Raw genomic sequence first — 16509 nt, forward strand, 5'->3', positions numbered from 1 at the left:
CACGCCCCCTCCCGTATTCGCGCTCAGAGAGCGGGGTCGGGTAATGAAAGGGAGGTGATTGATTGGTCCAGCGAGTGCATAGCTTTTACCGCACTGTCTGCTTAGGGGTGGAGTATAAAACCGTGCCTTCTCTTCGCACTAAAATTAAGAAGTTAGGTTGCTGTGGACTCGGTTGGAGATTATTGTCTTGAGATCAGCAAACTGAGGACACTGAATTATTTCTAGCGAAAATAGTTTAAAAAAAAGTACGCTTGAAGAACATTTTGAATGAAGCATCTGCCTAAGTAGCCTGTGTAGATCGTTGACCCGCCTCTTAACTGTATCATTGGTCTGCTTTTAGAGCAACGTTCAATATTAAGTTACTATACTCGTATTCCTCAATAACCGTAGTAAAACAAGACCGTCTCCTTGCGGAAAGTTACTTATTTCCCCCTTCCTTCGTTGTATTAAGATATGTGTAGGTATTTCTTTGATTAGGTTTTTTATTTTATCTAGACTTACACGTTTCGAAAGACCACAATTATCGCTTCTATTTTCGACAACCAAGTCTTGTAAGAACAATTTCACGCAGAACGTCCTTTTTTCTTGATGTGAAGAGTATAGCTTATTTTAAGTATGAGAACTGACTTGCCCTTCTTCGCGAGGCTGCAGGAATACCCGGTGTTATTTTAAGCGATTATACTTTCCCTGTGCGGTAGGCCCCATTCAATAGCATGATATAAAAAACAAACTTAATCTCACAAAGGTTTAAACATATTCATGATTGTGAAGAGGTTAGGAAGACATCGGCTCCACAGGTGGACACATAGCCTTGGTGGCAAGCTTCTGGTCCGCCTTGGAGGCACACTGGTACGCGTGCTGAAATTCGGGCATGCTCTCGAGTGGCATCTGACACCTGTGGCGCATACGCAGGAAAGATGGTCTGTGTTCGAGGAGAGCGTGACTGCAGAACATTGTACAGAGACGCTGAAAGAAGAGTCGGTCGATGGCTACTTGTTCCTCCCAGGTGTACGCGGACCGCGAGCCAAAGTGGTCTCGATACATTCTATAGGACGCGCGAGCGGCCTGGGAAAGTCTCAAGAGTTCGACTCTTTGAGCGTGCGTAAATCTGCGAAGTTTGAAATCGAGCGTGTTCCCGCACGATGTATTCGTGCTGAAATGGTCCGGAAGAGCTCCCAACAGCTCTTTGGCGAACTGGGTCGCTAAAATTCCGTAGTTGAAATGTTCTTGATCTTGCCTAACGTAGAAGTAAGCCGGAACGAGGTTCTGAGACGCCACGACTACTGAGTTGGTGGATTTGACGTACGTTAGGCCCCCCGTTCCACTGTATCGCAGAGAGCCTTTCTGCTGTGTCGTTGAAGTTCGTGCCCAGTCTGATTCGTGCCTCAGCCAACTTCCTCCTAACGATAAACATGTCCCTGATAAAGTCGTCCGAGAAAACGCGGGTCGCATTTTTGAACTCGTTAAACGGCGAAAAAGTCAGCAATGCTATTTTTTTTATCAAGGTCCGGGCGATTTGAGTCTCGTCGACCGAAACGTTTGAGTTGCCTCTTAATTCAAACATAACTGAAGACTTGGTTCGCTGGAATAACAACTGGGCTTTGCTTTCGCGGTTGTCCTTGATGAGCAGGGAAGCCTCGAGCGAGGGATAGTCATCGTGGAAGAACTGACTGACCAGCTCAGTACACGTCACATAGTGTCCCAGTTTGTCCGCGTCAAAGTATCGGTCATAGAACTCGTAGCGTACCACATCCGACGTTAAGACAATGATAAGGTGCATGGCTCGTACGTAGCTGCTCGCCTTGCTGAAGATAACGAATGCTCTTTGGAGATTTGAAAGGCCCGTGGTGTTTACGATCGCACTAGAGTTTATGCCTGTTGGAGATGGTACGATGGCGTTGACGGATCGCATCCAAGTTTGGGCCGTGACGTTTTCAAGATTGAGTTGACCAATCGGCACGAGCTTACTCGAATCGGGGGTATTCGTCGCTTGGTGAAGGGCATCATCCAACTCCACAACCCCTTGAACCATGTCGTCGCCCCAGGGACCAGGAGTTACAGCCTCAATCATGGACGTGACGTAAATATAAAGCTTGTCTACGCTGTACGCGCTCGCCGAGCAGTTTCGGATCGTTTGCCCGAGGCCGATGCTCAAACTCGCGTTCCTCGTCAACCTGACCCAAAACAAGGACGCCATGTCGTACAAAAGGTTCAGCTCCACGAGAGAGGGCATCAGCTCGCCGATGGCCATAGAGCGCCATGAGGTGACGTTGATGTCTAGCGCCTTGAGCACCTCAGCCATGATCTGGCGCACCGTTTTCTGCTTTCCTACGTGATCGATGCAGTTCCTATACAACGTGGACATGGAGGCGTGGACGCTTCGTTCGCGTTCAGGATTGTGCGAGGCCATGAAGTGCGTGTGAACGGCGCTCTTGGCCGCGCGACGGTGGTCTTCGTGGAAGGACGAATACCTCGTCGCGTGTCTGGTCCAGCGACCGCAGACGTACGTGTAGAAGTCCTCGCAGGGGTCGACGTCGGTGGTCAGCAAGTCGCGCATCGCATCCTGCAGGGAGACACACAACGCCGAATGACATGTTAGCTCCTGAATCCTGGTCTTGCCGAAGTATCGCCGCATGATTGGAACCCCGGACAGCCAGAAGACCAGAGAGATGGCGATGATTATAGTGGTGACCTGGCACTTGCGGTCCGCCAGGTCCTGAAAGCTGTCCAACCTCGACATGGTCTCTGGAGAGCTCGACCCTGTTGGGGGAAAAAAAGGGGCGCAGAATGGTTACGCAAAGAAGGACAATATCCTGTAGTCTGTTAAAGACAGTGTTGGGAAGTCGTTCAGTACATTTTACTTAAAGTGCTACTTCAAGTAGGTTCAGAAAACTTGTACTTCACTCGAATCACCCTTTCTGAGTATGTACTTGTATTTTACTTGTTTTTTTCTTTCCTAGTACTTTCTGAGAAATGTACAACTCGCAACTTCAAAGTACATTCTCCAAATTTGGCCTTGTTAAGGTTGGGAGGGATATTCTACTTTCAGCAGAAACGCGAGCAGAAGGCACATCGCTCCGCTTGTTTTGGGGGCGGCTTTCCCGTAGGTTTTTGAACTCTCGCTACCTCTCGGTCGGTCAGCGCACAAGCGAGGAGGTTAAAATATTAGAGGAGGACAATAAGTCATAATGCGAAGCCTGAGACTGTGGTGCAGAAAAATTAAGAAACTTTCAAGTCGTTGAAAAAGGCACCAGAGGAGAACGTCTCCAAGAATATTTTGAGACGTTCTCCCCTGTTGTCTTTTCCTTCGACTTGAAAGTTTCTTAATTTTTCCGCACCACAGTCTCAGGTGTCACATAATGATTAATTATCACCCGCTCGCCTGCACACTCAGTTGTTTCGTTAAGGAAAGGACACTCCCCTACGAGAGGATTTCTTGTGGAAGCTACGGGGCCGGCGTCGTGCTCTCTCGTAGTATGTTTTCCCCCTTGGGCGCAACAGGCCAGTGCAAGCGGCGCCAAATTCAGGAGCAGGAGCGACTTTCGAGCCTTGCGCCGTTTCTCGAAATAACTACTCTTTAGCCACTTGACTTTATCAATATTCGCCGCCATTTTCGAAAATAAGTGATGCGCCCCCGACTACCCTTAAAGTAAGGCCTACCAGATTAAAAAAATATATATATCACTGTATATGAGACTGAAAGAGCATCATGAAAGAGTGCGTTAAAAAGTACTTTACTTTGAAAGTACGTTCTATTTATAGTACTTTAGTTCAAGTACGTTGCACCTAGTGTACTTACTACTTTACTTAAAGTACATCATCTCTAAATTACTTTGTACATTTCTTTGAAAGTACATTTTAGATGTACTTTACCCAACACTGGTTAAAGGTTTAGAGTAGGCAAACCTTTTTCCAGCCCTTACCAGGCAACATCGGCGGTCGGCACATCTTGGCGACCGCCGGTGATATCCCACACTGCCTGGTGATAGTTGGGGGGAGAAAATTGGTCTTAGAGGAGCGGGAGAAATCATATGTTTGTCTTTTAAGACTTAGGCTAGGTGTCGCAAGCTACCGCCCGTTACAAAGGATAAAGCCATTAACATCCATCCATCCATGGGCACGAATCGTGTGATTGGATCCGAGTCCTGGCCGAACGCGGACGCTGCACTCGGTTTTGACACGAGCTGTGCCGAGTTTACGCCGAATGCTAAGGGAACCCTCGCGTCTAATAGGTGCTCAGCGTGTGTGCGCCCAAACCACTGATCTCCATGACGATTGCTCGATCGCGCATCCCAGCTCCGCGAGTGCGGCCACTAAACGGCCATCTTGTATGCCGTTTTTTTTTTTTTGTTTTGTTTTTTTGTTAGTGTCGTTTGCCGGAAGGTGTGAGGTGTGATACTTGCCGTTGAAAACACGAGGAAATTTTTAACAAAGCGCAGTGCCGCAGGATAAAGACAATTCGTCGAAAGCAAGTTTCGCCGGTCTGGCGGCGTGATCAAAGCTTCCTTGGCACGCCCGGCTGTATCTCTGTCCCTTCGCAGGCTTGGATACCGATCGAGAATCGACGCCGTGTGAATGTGCTTTGCGAGTGCAATGGCCGCACTCGCGCTGCAGCGAACAAGCGGGGGTGTGCGATCCAACAATTCTCATTCATATCAGTGGCCCAAACAATGGCGGGCGCGGATAATGCAGATGGTTGAGCGCGCTCTTTTTTTTAACACACTGGCTAGGTGGCGCAAGTCGCCGCCCGATTCAAAGGGTTCAGCCTCATCCATTCATGCATCGATCCGTCTATTTCAGGACAAACACTTCTCACGAAGATCTCTGCTCGCCGAAATCGGTAGTTTTGTCCTCTCTATTCGCCTCCTCTCCAGCGTTCGCTCTGCTAAAGGGGAAAGAGTGGAAAGCTTTCTGGGAGGAGCTTTCCTTAACCTGCAACAGATTACAGTGGGCGTTCCTGTCCAGTGCTGTGTAAACAATCGCAAAGGAAACGCGTTTTTGTTTTCTCTCGTTTATTTGTTTTCATCGGTGTTATCGACAGAGAGAAGCCTCGAAATTTGCACCTGGAACGATTCCGTTCGTTTGTTCGATTCACACTCGTCCTTCAACCCCCCCCCCCCCCCCCCCCCCCCCCGCTCCCTTCCATTATAATTCGAGGAAAAGAGGACATTTAAAATAATTAAGACAGTTATTCTGAAGATGATGAACGGTAATTTGCCTGGCAGTCATGTCGCTTAAAAGCAAATTTTACGATTCCTTTCATTGTTTTTTTTTATTATTATTATGTTGTTTATGTTTGAGACTTGTTAGAGGTAATGAAATTACTTGTAATCAATTATTTCTAGAAACTCAAAAATAACTTTGTTACACTTATTTAGAAGTAATCGCAATATTAATTTCATTACTTTTGTAAGTAGTAAAATTACTTGTAACCGTTACTGTTTTTTCCTCCCCTTCTTATGTAGCCCTTTGTATCTAGAAGTTTCCTCCACGTAATCCTCGAACCACCAAGTCTCCAACGAGAGGACGGTTTACCGAAATCTGTGAATTAAGAAAATAACTAATCTATAATTCGGCGATTCTAATCCAACAATGGACAGTATAAAAAAAAAAGAAAGAAAGAAAAGCATTTTCAAACCGGCCCATTGTCGTTTTGAAACTTTTAAGTAATGGGAAAGGGAAGGTTGCTTTTTTTTTTTAGTAACGGCCAATTACTTTTTTTTCAAGTAATCGAGTAATCTAATCCAACATTTTAACCAAGCGTATATCTAATTGTAATCGATAGTTTTTTTTTTTTTTTTTTTTGCGAGTAACATTTGTACAAGACAGCTATGCTTAGATAGCATGAAGTTAGTTAGCTTCATTCCGCATCTGGGCCGGCTTGCTAGAAACCACGTCTCGGCTGAGCCTGGGTCAAAAAAAGCACTGCCAAAGCCAGCGCACGAGCTGAGCGGGACTCAAACCGCGTCTCAAGCAAGGTGTAAGATAGACAGGTGGGGAAACGAGTGCCAAATGAGCGACCGGATTGTGTCCCCCTCGGTTTTCTCTTTTTCTGTGGCGCCATCTATGTGGAGCACCGCGAACTCTCACTCCGAGTGGGCGACCGGTGGCGACCGACTAAACTGACGGAGATGATTTCTCGTGGATTTTCAATGGATGACTTTCGTGCTCTCGGTTTATTTTGCGCAATATCCCATAAAGTTCCATGCAAATCCGATTCCGATTTTTTTTTTCTCGCCGCAGCGCCATCTGTCGCAAATCGGCAGTACCCGCAAGCAGACGAGTACACAATCCGGTCACGGCGCTGCGGTAGGCTTCTATGGGCCGTTTCCCCACCTGTCTATCTTAATAGCGAGTTCGTTTCACACGCACTGGCACCGTTCGAGTTCTCTCCCAGAATGCACCGCACTCTCAGAGTGTTGCACGGAAAACTGGACTCAAACGAACTCGCCAAATGCACCAAGTGCAGAAGACTGATGCTGCCGCCATCTATGTTGTAGAAAAGGTACCGACTTCAAACCGAAACTAGCGCCTTTCTGATCGGAGTGATGGGTGGGAATGCGAGAATGCAGTCGCTACCAACGTTTATCTACGAACGTTGGTCGCTGCAACCTGTAGTTTATAGTTGCGATGACTTCAAGCAGCTCGGCTGCCGTAGAGATAGTTACAGACGGCGTAAATTTCCGCAACCAGCTGTCTACAAAGCAGCTGGTTTCGATCTTTCAATTCTTATAACCGTTTACACTGAAGAAAACTGATGATGCTGTCCGAGCACAAGCATGATCCGTTTGAGCATGGTATTATGCGTGAACCACTGAAAGGCTGCGGCTTAAAACTAGCCTGTTGGAATATCCAGCAAAACTGGGACTTTCGATTTGGATCGTCATTATAGGTGGATCAAATGATCCACCTATAATGCCTCGGTGAGGGCGTCGAGAACGAGAGCATTCTCGAACAAAATACGACGGGCCAAGTTAGCTGACGTAGGTAAATGTTAAACATGATGATGTTGCCCAATCCTCGGGTAAAGTTACCATCTTTAGCTTTCTCTGATGCTTATTGGGCAGTCAGAGGTTTCTGCTGAGAGAGTTTTGTCGACAAATGTTAAATTTTTCACCCGCACACGGACGGTGATAGATATCTCGGGAGCCGCTTTTACGTCTGTTCTGAGCATTCCTTTACACATTGGTATATTTCAGCGTCTGTGCGGCAACAGAGCGATTTAAAACCTGCAAATAAATCACGGGTTGTCAATTGCTTCCTTCGGAAAATAGCAGACGCTCACAATTCAAGCTCGCGTTTGATTTCGTGGCCCGTGGGACGCGATTTCTATCAGAAAATCTACTTTTTTTTCCGTTCGGTTTCGCGACACATCGTAGCAGACGAACCCTCGTCGTCTGCTCCCGCTCCTCGCCGGCCCCGCCGGAGCGAGGCATGACGGGATTGCATTTTGGCGCACTCCCGATTTTCTCAGTGCAGCGAGTGCATGCACGCGTGGGGTGTCAGCGCTGAAACGAACTCGGAGAGTGCAACCACTCGTGGAGTGCCGGCCGAAACGAACCCGTTCCACGCTGCGAGTGGGCACGCGTGGGCACGAGTGCCGTGAAACGAACTCGCTATTACACCCTGGTCTCAAGGCTCTCGCTCGCCCCAGCATTTTCAGTGCTTTCTTTCACCCAATCTCAGCCGAGACGCTGTTCTAGCAGGCCAGTCCTGGTGTCTCAGCTGTAGATGAGAAATTCAGTCAGTGCAAAGATATCTGCTGGCGCTTCGGGTCTTTAATTAGCGTGCATGTCACGTGGTGAGTGACACACGCTCGCACGCATCTAGAATTCTCACTCGGGTCAAAACCGGCGGGGGTCGGGAACAAACCCCGGGAGTTTTCATGTTTTTAAATACAAAGTGGCAATACAAGCTTTCTCGAAAAGAAGCTCTCCGATTTCCTAGAGCTTCATTTTTTTTTATGGATGTTGAATAATTTTATAAGATTAAGAATTGACTAATTTAGAAATTTTGTTCCAAACAACATAAGTTCTTTTTTCTCGTCTCCATTAACATTAAAAAAAAAAAGTTGTCGAAATTGGTGCGCTGAGATTTGCAATAAAGTAATTTAAAAAAACGACGAAAAAACAACAACGTTGACTTCGTTCCAGGGTGACCCAAAGATTGGTAACAGTACTGGCCGAGAGAAGAGCGCAGTCCTTGGTATTCTGATAACAAGAACGTACACCCACCCGCGGACAACATGAACTCAAACACCCGATCCAAATTTTTTTATTTTTCTGCGTCTGTAGTCCCCACAATTTGCCATAAAGTTCAAAGTATGAATCCTGAACTTCGCATACCATTTCTAGATTGGGCCACAGCTCTCTCATAAAACTTTAAGATTCGCGTGAGAAGCGGACTGTTTCAGCCCATATTGTTCACGGTCGATAGTACGTGGTGGGGACAGCAGCAAACCGGCTAAAACTTACACGACATCAGTTTGGAGGATGTCGGACTCGTCTTCGTCCTTGTCTTAGGTTTAGAAACGCTCCTTTCTCTGAGCGCAGTTGGAGACCCGCTGCCGGTTTTCCGCATGACAGGCCCATCCAAGCGACGACTCTTCAAATCGAGGCCCGAAGGAAGTCTGTCGTTGAAGGGAGGCCGTTATTACGTCCATTCGACAACAGATAGACCTTTTTAAAACCCTGTGCAGGCCATACTTGAGGGCGATGTTTAGAACGCATGCTCAGAACGAGCTCACATTGAGCGGCTGCTAAGACCGGCAATCTGCGATGGCTCGTAATGCACGCTGCAAAAGAACTGTGGAAGCTCGCCGTCAGCACGCGATAAGCATTTGCGCACACAGCTATGGCCGCCAGTGAATACTCCCCATTCTATAGCTCTTGTTCCTTATCTCCCTTCACGTACGTAATACAAAAAAAAAAAAAGATGTATCGCTTTGGTTGCGCTATCAGTGATATCTCTGACGCTTTTCGCGTGCGAGAGATCACAACTGCCCTAAAAACAAAACAAAAAAAAAAGGGGGGGGGGGGGTCACACTGCTTACACAACATACAAATGAGTCTGCAGACATCAGTCTGCCGCGTGCCAAGTCATGCGGCATTCGAAGCACAGATCTGGCTGTGATCGGCGTTCGAATCTGTTCGCAGGCTGTCTTTTGTATGATGTATAAGCAGCGTGACCCCGGCTTAACTGAGCATTAACATTTCTGGGGGACAGATAGGCATTTTCTGCGATTTCAGATAAAGCTTCAGATAACAGACAACAATGATTTGAAGCAGCAAGACGGCCGAAGTGTCGTTACTCTGAAGCACAGGTTATTTAGTGGCTCTAAACGTAGCTGTAGAAAGTATTGACTGGGCGCCATGTTTGTGGGTTCTGTTTAAAGCGCATGCTCAAAACAAGCTCACATTTATAGGTTGCTGAGACCGGCAATCTTGATGGTGTGGAATGCACGTTGCAAAAGAACAATGGAAGCACGCCACCAGCACGCGCTCAGCGGTCGCGCACACAGCTATGGCCGCCAGTGAATACTCCTTATATCTGAGTCCGCCGCTGCTGAATTCCACATCAGTGAGGTTGTCGTTCTTGGCAGACGACGGGTGAAACTGGGAGCTTGTTCTGAACATGCATTATGATCGTTTGATTTACCTGCACCTCTTGCACCGGTACGGAAAAATACAGGACGGTGTACTTCCGGTTGTATCTCAATAGACACGTTTCAAACATTTAAAAAATCAGGCACCAATAAAAAAAAAAAAAAACAATTTACTGTACATTGGTGGAACAACCGACAGAGCGGAACATGCGAGTAGCGCGAACGCCCTCGACTTGTGCTCCCGCTGCATCCCGCTGCACGCGAGGGCTCATGCGGCCGGGGCGCAATCCAATCGAACGCAAGAAGCTCGCACCTGTGTCTACCATTGTGCAGGGAAGGATAGTGGGTAGACCTCAAAGCAAGCTGCCTTGAGGTCTACCCGCTATCCTTCAATCAGGGCCAATCAGAGCTCGGCGTTCTGACGTCACCACAACTCCTGTAAAAGAAGCAGACGAATTTGCGCTCCGCATACACCATACCGGAACTACACTGCCCTACACTCTTCTGCACCTCCGGAACGAGCTAAAATATGACATCAACTGGACGTTTACTAGGCCGGCGTTCGAAACTGTACTCACAGTGTGAGAGGACTGTCTCGCTCTGTTTTCTTCTCCGAAGCCAGCTTCTCTAAATCGCTCGAACCGTCTCCCTTTTGACCAAACGATGTTTCCGCAGCGTCGTGTGTTCCTGAAAAGTAATTTTCTCCTGAAATGTCATCCGACGAGGGGCTGGGGGAATCCATCATCGCTCGAGATGTCCAACGCTTTGGGAACCGCTCTGGGTACATCGAGTCTTGAGACTTTGCCGGAGATGATTCGCCATAGCTGCTGGATGGTGTTCTGACGGGAGACACGAGACCGTGGCTTGACGACTTCCCCGACGGCACCTCTCGGATGTCCGTTACACGTCTACTCATAGCAGAAAAGGAAAGAGTAAGAGACATATGATTTCCTCCTTTTCGTCTTTTTTTTCTCTTCTAGCTTCTCATCATCGTTGTTTTTCAGGCGTGTATCAATAAACCGTGGTTTGAGAGTTGGCAACCTCAGGCTAGCAGTCGTACTACATTGGCTAAATTTCTCATCTACAGTGGATAACAATAGGTGTACTTTTGGCAAACCGTTACCGTGTTCCGCATACCAGAATAGGGAGTACTCACAGGCGACCATATCCGTGTGCGCTGCTGCTGAGCGCGTGCTGACGGCGAGCTTCCGCAGTCCTTTTGGAGCATGCATTTAGCACCACCAAGGTTGCCGATCTTAGCAGGCTATTAATATGAGCTCGTTCTGAGCATGCGCTCTAAATATCGCCCTCAAATATGGCGTCCAGTGAACACCTCCTATACTGGAGGTGTTCACTGGGGCGCGTGATTAAAAGCACGCTTCAAAGACCCCGGTAACGATTTGCTAAAAGTTCACAATGTCATCATACACTGGCAGACTAAACTCCTGCTATCTAAACAACTAACGACTAATTTGTTTGTTTTTGAGAGTTGCGAAAGAGTCAAAGACTCCGAGTGTGTAAATGGTTATAAACACGGAGCCTGATTGCAGCTCGGAGCACGTGGATCAAAAGCTCAAGCATACATTACCCATAGATCCTCAGTTCAACCTCCGGTGGTGTGTTTCTACTGTGTGATGCACGTTAAGTACCCTGGGCTACCAGTCGTATTTGACTGGCGCGTTACGCCGTCTAAACACCTCATATCTAAGTTCAACTTGATTTGCTTTGACAAGCTCCGATGTTGGCCAAAAATCAGTTTAAATTATCTCAAAGAACGTAAAAGGAAGCACGAAACCGGCACCAACAAACAACGTTGTACAAAAACACGAACTTGTAAACTTCCCCGCTTTCACATTTTAATGTGAGCCGTGTCGTTACCCTTAATTCTTTTCCACCGGCCATGTTTACCATTTCCATGTTTGCTAATAAAAACCGTTCTTTCTGTCTTGTTATTTTAAGACCATTTCTACCAAGCATCTCCCCCGACAGAACATGCATGTACTGCAGCTAAAGCGGCTGCAGCCACGAACTGATAGCCGTGTAATTTGTCTTGGGTGCACAAATTTCCTGACAGTCTGAAGTTGCAAGGTTAAGGCGCGACGAAGTATAATATTTGATCACATTCCCAGCGACTTGTTACGTAAAATACGAGCGTGTTCTTTGGTTATATAATTATTTACCTAACTTGTTTCAGAATTTTAATCGAGGTGTACAGAGCTTTTTCATTCTTTCCAGAAACCCTGATAATTACATTACAAACTACTGTACCCATCCCATTCATTAAACACTAAAATAAATTTATAAACAATTTCCGCCTCAAACTTTGTAGTTCGCCCCATGTAGGGGCATGCAGGCGAGTACCAGGATGCGTGCATTCGAAATTCTGACCAATAAGCCAACCCTCTGAACCAGAACAAAAACATCACGTACAAATAACTGTATACGTTGCCTCCTCCACTCTATTCATTTCAGTCAAACATACAAAAATCAGATTTATGTTTCACATAAAATCAGGCTTCTTCGTCAGATGAGGTATCTCCCGTTAAGTCAATCACGTATCTTCCATCGGCGAGCAGCGCCCCCTTGCTTTTTGACTCAAATCCGGGTTCGACTGGAGTCCATTTTCCTTCTGGAGATATTTGCACCAGGCCAGATTTCTCAGGCAAAGCGTCTAGCATTTCCAGCGTGAACAGATCTATGCGCAGCTCTTTCACCTTTACGCTCTGGTCGCACACCGGACAGCGCCAGAAGGGACGAAGAGTGCTCTCGTTCAGCTCAAGGTACGCCAGGGCATCGAAGCACTGGACATGACGACAGTCCACGCCGCGGCACGGCACTTGGAGTCTTGTCTTCTTCAGAGGGCAGTTGAGGGACACCGTCAAGAAATCCACGATGACATCTTCGCAGTTTCCACTCGTCAGCAGGTCATGAGCCAGTCTTTTCGTGGTGGCTACGTCGTGGATGCTGTTGTGGCCTTCGGCGACAGAGCGCAGTAACTCGTCCTTCGGTACCTTTTCTACGACGTGAATGGCGACACTGAAGTCGTCAAGAATATCCAAGCCCACGACAGAGAAATGATTACTCCTGAGAGCGACGTACCTGCTTATATCAAGTATCTCCAGAGGTACGCCAAAATACGGCACACGATTAATACGTAGAGTTACCTTGCACTGCTCGTGTGCCTCCGGTTTTGAAGTGTGGCTCATGCACAGAAACACGCGCTTCTTCTCGCCGTCGACGTTCAAGCCCTCGCACAAAAGTGTACAACTGAAGTGTCGATTGTAGCGACTGAGTTTCCAAAGATCATTGCGGGTGCCGCAAATTCGATAGAAAGGCAGAAGGGGCTGTAGACCTCTTGCACCGGACGATGACATGACCGTTGAATGAAGCTCCAATACTGGTCATTCAAATGAGGAGGCAACGTTTAAATCCGCCACAGAGTGGTGCCCGTGCTACTTCACCCGAGGACGAGGTAGAAGGAGATAAATAAACTATATAGAAATATTTTTATTACTTTATGCTTATGACGCTCATAATTTTAAACATATGGATCTTTGCAAGGTTCAGAGTATTTGAGTACGTGCAAACAAACACCGCAAACCCGCAAACAACATAGCTCACTTTTTCCTCTTTCAGAGTTTCGTTACTCGCATTTGAAGGAAAGGTGCACCCGACATTCAGTTGCCTTTCCACTTTATACAAGCTTACAGGCAAAAATGCGTCCCTAGAGCATACTCGCACGCAACGCTATTAACTAAGAAAGAAAAGCGACCGTTTTCTTTCAATCTCTCTTTCTAAAAACTTGATGAAGTAGGCCGGACGTCGCAGGGTTGGCATATAACGTTGGCATATAGTCCCTCGAGTGACGATAATTGAATGCGGCGCACAGATTGCACCCGAGCATTACGCCAGCACTCGACTTGGGCTCGTGATAATCAATAGCTCGACAAGCATTCGGACAGTGTCTCGTGTCCAGTCGTTGCGATGGAGACAATAGCCGAACCCTAACAGTGTCCGGAACTCAACGCGCCTTGCCAACCCCAGTGCGTGGATATGATAAACATTGGCGGCATTTCATCGACCCCAGATCAGGTGGTCACGTGTTCTGGATGCAAGCTGAAAAACTGGGGTGTGTGTATGTTTATACAGCCTAGAACTTGGTCTGCCTCAACGGGCGACGATTCTCCCAGGTGTAGATGAGCAATTTTGCCAGTGCAGTACAACCGCTAGCCTAGGGTCTTTAGCGTGCACCACGCAGTAGTGATACACGACCGCACGCTGGTACGATGCTCATCCAGATCGAAACGGGCAGGGGTGGGAATTGAGCCCAGGATCCCTGGGTTCTGCACCGCGAGCTTTCGCTCCACGTGCTCCGAGCTGGTGTGCGCTAGCCCACTCGGCCACCGATCCCCCCGGCTGCAAGATGAGAAAGTGGACGCTGCTCGTTTTACAGCGAAGCTCTTTAAGGCTATTCGCAACTCCAGCAAATCGAACGGCACATAGCAGGAAATTACTGAAGTGGCCGGAACAGGTCTTTTCGCGATTTCTGCTCGTCTCTTCTGGCTTCCGTGTTACCATGTTGTCGGTGGTTTGCGCGACAGAACAGTTCTACCGGCGACAGTGTCGTAACCCGTAGTATCGCCTTGTGACATAGGTTGCTTTGCACGCGACCTATGTAACCGCGTGAGCCAGACATTCTGCGTTTCTCAACGTTCATTAGCACCGTGGAAGGACAGTGGGCAGTCCTTTCCTCGTTTCCTAGAAGAAAGTCAAGACTCTGGAAGTTCGCTTACCCCAACACATCGCCGCAGGTTCGAAACGTGGAAGATAAAACGCGGGGAAACCAATTTTGAGTCCAATGCTTACTTGCTGGTGCCCCAGCGTTGTGCGTTGAGCTGGCACATGGCACGGCAGGACCTGGATTCGACCGCCATATTTGCCCGATAGTGCCGTCCCCTGTAGGTCGCTGGAGTCGCGAATAAGGTTCTGTGGATTTTTCGTGTGCGTGACCAAAGACTCTACGCTCGCACCGCCGCACGCCAGGGGCGGATCCGGAAAGGGGGGGGGGGGGGGGGGGGCGACGGGAGGGCCGCCGCTTCCCCCCTAACAATGTCGACCTCCTCTCCCCTTCTCGAAGGGCAATTTGACATGGGACCGGTGGACCCCCGGGGCACAAAGAATGGGAGAATAGTATCCTCACAAATATTTCCGCCCCCCCCCCCCCCCCCAAACGGAGTTCTGGATCCGCCCCTGCAGCACGCGCACGCCTTCTTTGTTTAAAAGATTCCAAGTGAATAACCAAAATAAAGCGTTGACCAACGCGCGTGCAAGATGCCCTTTGTTTTAGGCTTTTGCTTTAGACAGTTACTGCCGCAGACGCCGGCACGTGCGGCGCGTGGAACACCATTCCCTGTATTCTCCTTGATGCTTAGGTAATTTAGCAATAGGTTTATTCAGTAGATTAGTTATCAATAGGCACCATTTTCGATATCATTAAACTCTCAGGTAGAAAATAAAGGTTTCTCAAAGATTTGCCGCTGTGCGACCCACGTCGCCGCCGGCCATGTCTACGCTCGCACCGCCCTGACTTTGTCGTCGTTCCAAGCGCCTGAGTGCCTAGTTTCTTCTCCTTCCGCTCTCCCGGGGTGGCGGTCCCGTCGCGCGTGTCTAGTTTCCCCCGGCTCCTCGGGGCGGGTCTTTGTCGTCTGCTAAACAGCTTCGCTGGTCATTCACTTTCACAAAGTGAAATGGCTCATGCTTTTTTCTCGATTTGTTTTTTCTGCGATTACTATTGCGTAGGGAGAAAGACTAACGCGTGCTTCATAGGGTAAAAACATCAGAGAATCGTTCTGAGTGGTATCTGCGCAAAGTACAAAGATGGTTGCTCTAAAGCCCCTCGATGTGTTTGCGTTTGTCTAGCATGTAGCGTCAAATGCGCGAGTGCACGAGGCCCATGTCTCGAGCGGCCCTTGGAAGCAAATGGCGGCGCAGCACTGAAATGAGCGGGCCTTGGAAGCGAATGGCGGCGGCGCACCCGCTCATGGCACGTGTCTCGCACGCTTCCACAACAATGGTTGGCGGTACTTGTAAAAAACGCTTTTATCAAGGGGCTTTAGGTTGCTCCGTCTATTTATAAGTCATAAACAAAATACACCGAGCTGGCGAATTGTCCTAAACGGATTTGCAGTTCAGTAGAGAAATGTTGTGTCATGGACTCGCCCCTGAAAGTTATTTGAGAGGCCAACATCCGACACAACTTTTAACATTATTATCATCTCCCCCTTTACACATACACACACACACACACACACGCGCCCGCATGCACGCACACACACGCACGCATGCACGCACACACAAAAATGACTGGAGGTTCGCCCCTGCAAATATAAACTTTTTTGCTCTTCCTTCTCCACTAGGTCTTGAAACGTCTTTCCATGTGGGGAGCCGAAATTTGCGAAAAATGTGGATGCTGCCGTTCACGGTGCGGTTCGAAAGCCACACACAAAGAGACAAGTTAGATTTACAGGAAAGCGGCGATTGATTTAGAGGTGTAATCTTATTTTAAAAGGTGCGTTGACCGCAATCAGATTTTGGATAAGTTTTTTACGTACTCGCAATTTTCAAAAAAGATAATATTTCAAATGCTGCTATTACGGCGTAAAAATTGATAAAACCTTAATTTGAGTGATTGCATTCAAGAACGCCGGGATTCCTATTATAAATAGTGTATAAATTGTTAATATGAAATAATTCCAAGTTTCAAGCTTTTCACACACGACCAAGGGGTCTGCTAAGGTTTACTGGAGGGCTCACTGATTTGGAAATGTTTATATCTATTTGCATTTGACAAAAGTGTAATACCTTTAAGTCGCTTGGACCTATCTTCGCAAGCTCTATTTATAATG

At 47.7% G+C, this 16509-nt stretch overlaps 2 protein-coding genes across 3 annotated transcripts; both read right to left on the reverse strand.

Moving 5' to 3' along the window:
- Nucleotides 1-514: 514 nt before the first annotated feature.
- On the reverse strand, nt 515-8809 carry LOC115324752. Of its 2 annotated transcripts, XM_040205794.3 has the most exons (3): nt 8475-8775; nt 2693-2760; nt 515-2563 (listed from the first exon to the last, which is right to left on the reverse strand). In XM_040205794.3, the coding sequence occupies exons 1-3, from the start codon at nt 8578-8580 to the stop codon at nt 1238-1240; spliced, it is 1500 nt and encodes a 499-aa protein (XP_040061728.2). In that variant the 5' UTR covers nt 8581-8775; the 3' UTR covers nt 515-1237. The 2 variants fall into 2 exon arrangements, with proteins under 2 accessions (XP_040061728.2, XP_040061727.2); XM_040205793.3 differs by having other exon boundaries at nt 515-2760; nt 8475-8809.
- A 3305-nt stretch (nt 8810-12114) lies between these two features.
- LOC121835202 (E3 SUMO-protein ligase PIAS2-like) lies at nt 12115-12978 on the reverse strand. The gene has a single exon (XM_042289179.1). It carries the CDS (start codon nt 12976-12978, stop codon nt 12115-12117), a length of 864 nt encoding a protein of 287 aa, XP_042145113.1.
- Between the last annotated feature and the right edge of the window lie 3531 nt (nt 12979-16509).

The sequence above is a fragment of the Ixodes scapularis genome, unplaced genomic scaffold, assembly GCF_016920785.2.
Source record: "Ixodes scapularis isolate PalLabHiFi unplaced genomic scaffold, ASM1692078v2 PGA_scaffold12__126_contigs__length_90152505, whole genome shotgun sequence".
Classification (NCBI taxonomy): Eukaryota; Metazoa; Arthropoda; class Arachnida; order Ixodida; family Ixodidae; genus Ixodes; species Ixodes scapularis.

What these genes read in the sequence shown, in the direction of transcription:
- LOC121835202 (XM_042289179.1), bottom strand. Translation starts at nt 12,978, where the DNA reads ATGTCATCGTCCGGTGCAAGAGGTCTACAGCCCCTTCTGCCTTTCTAT.
- LOC115324752 (XM_040205793.3), bottom strand. Translation starts at nt 8,580, where the DNA reads ATGCGGAAAACCGGCAGCGGGTCTCCAACTGCGCTCAGAGAAAGGAGC. An exon ending in ATCCTCCAAACTGATGTCGT is followed by an intron (nt 2,761 to 8,474) that starts GTAAGTTTTAGC and finishes TTCCCCCAACAG; the next exon opens with GGTCGAGCTCTCCAGAGACC.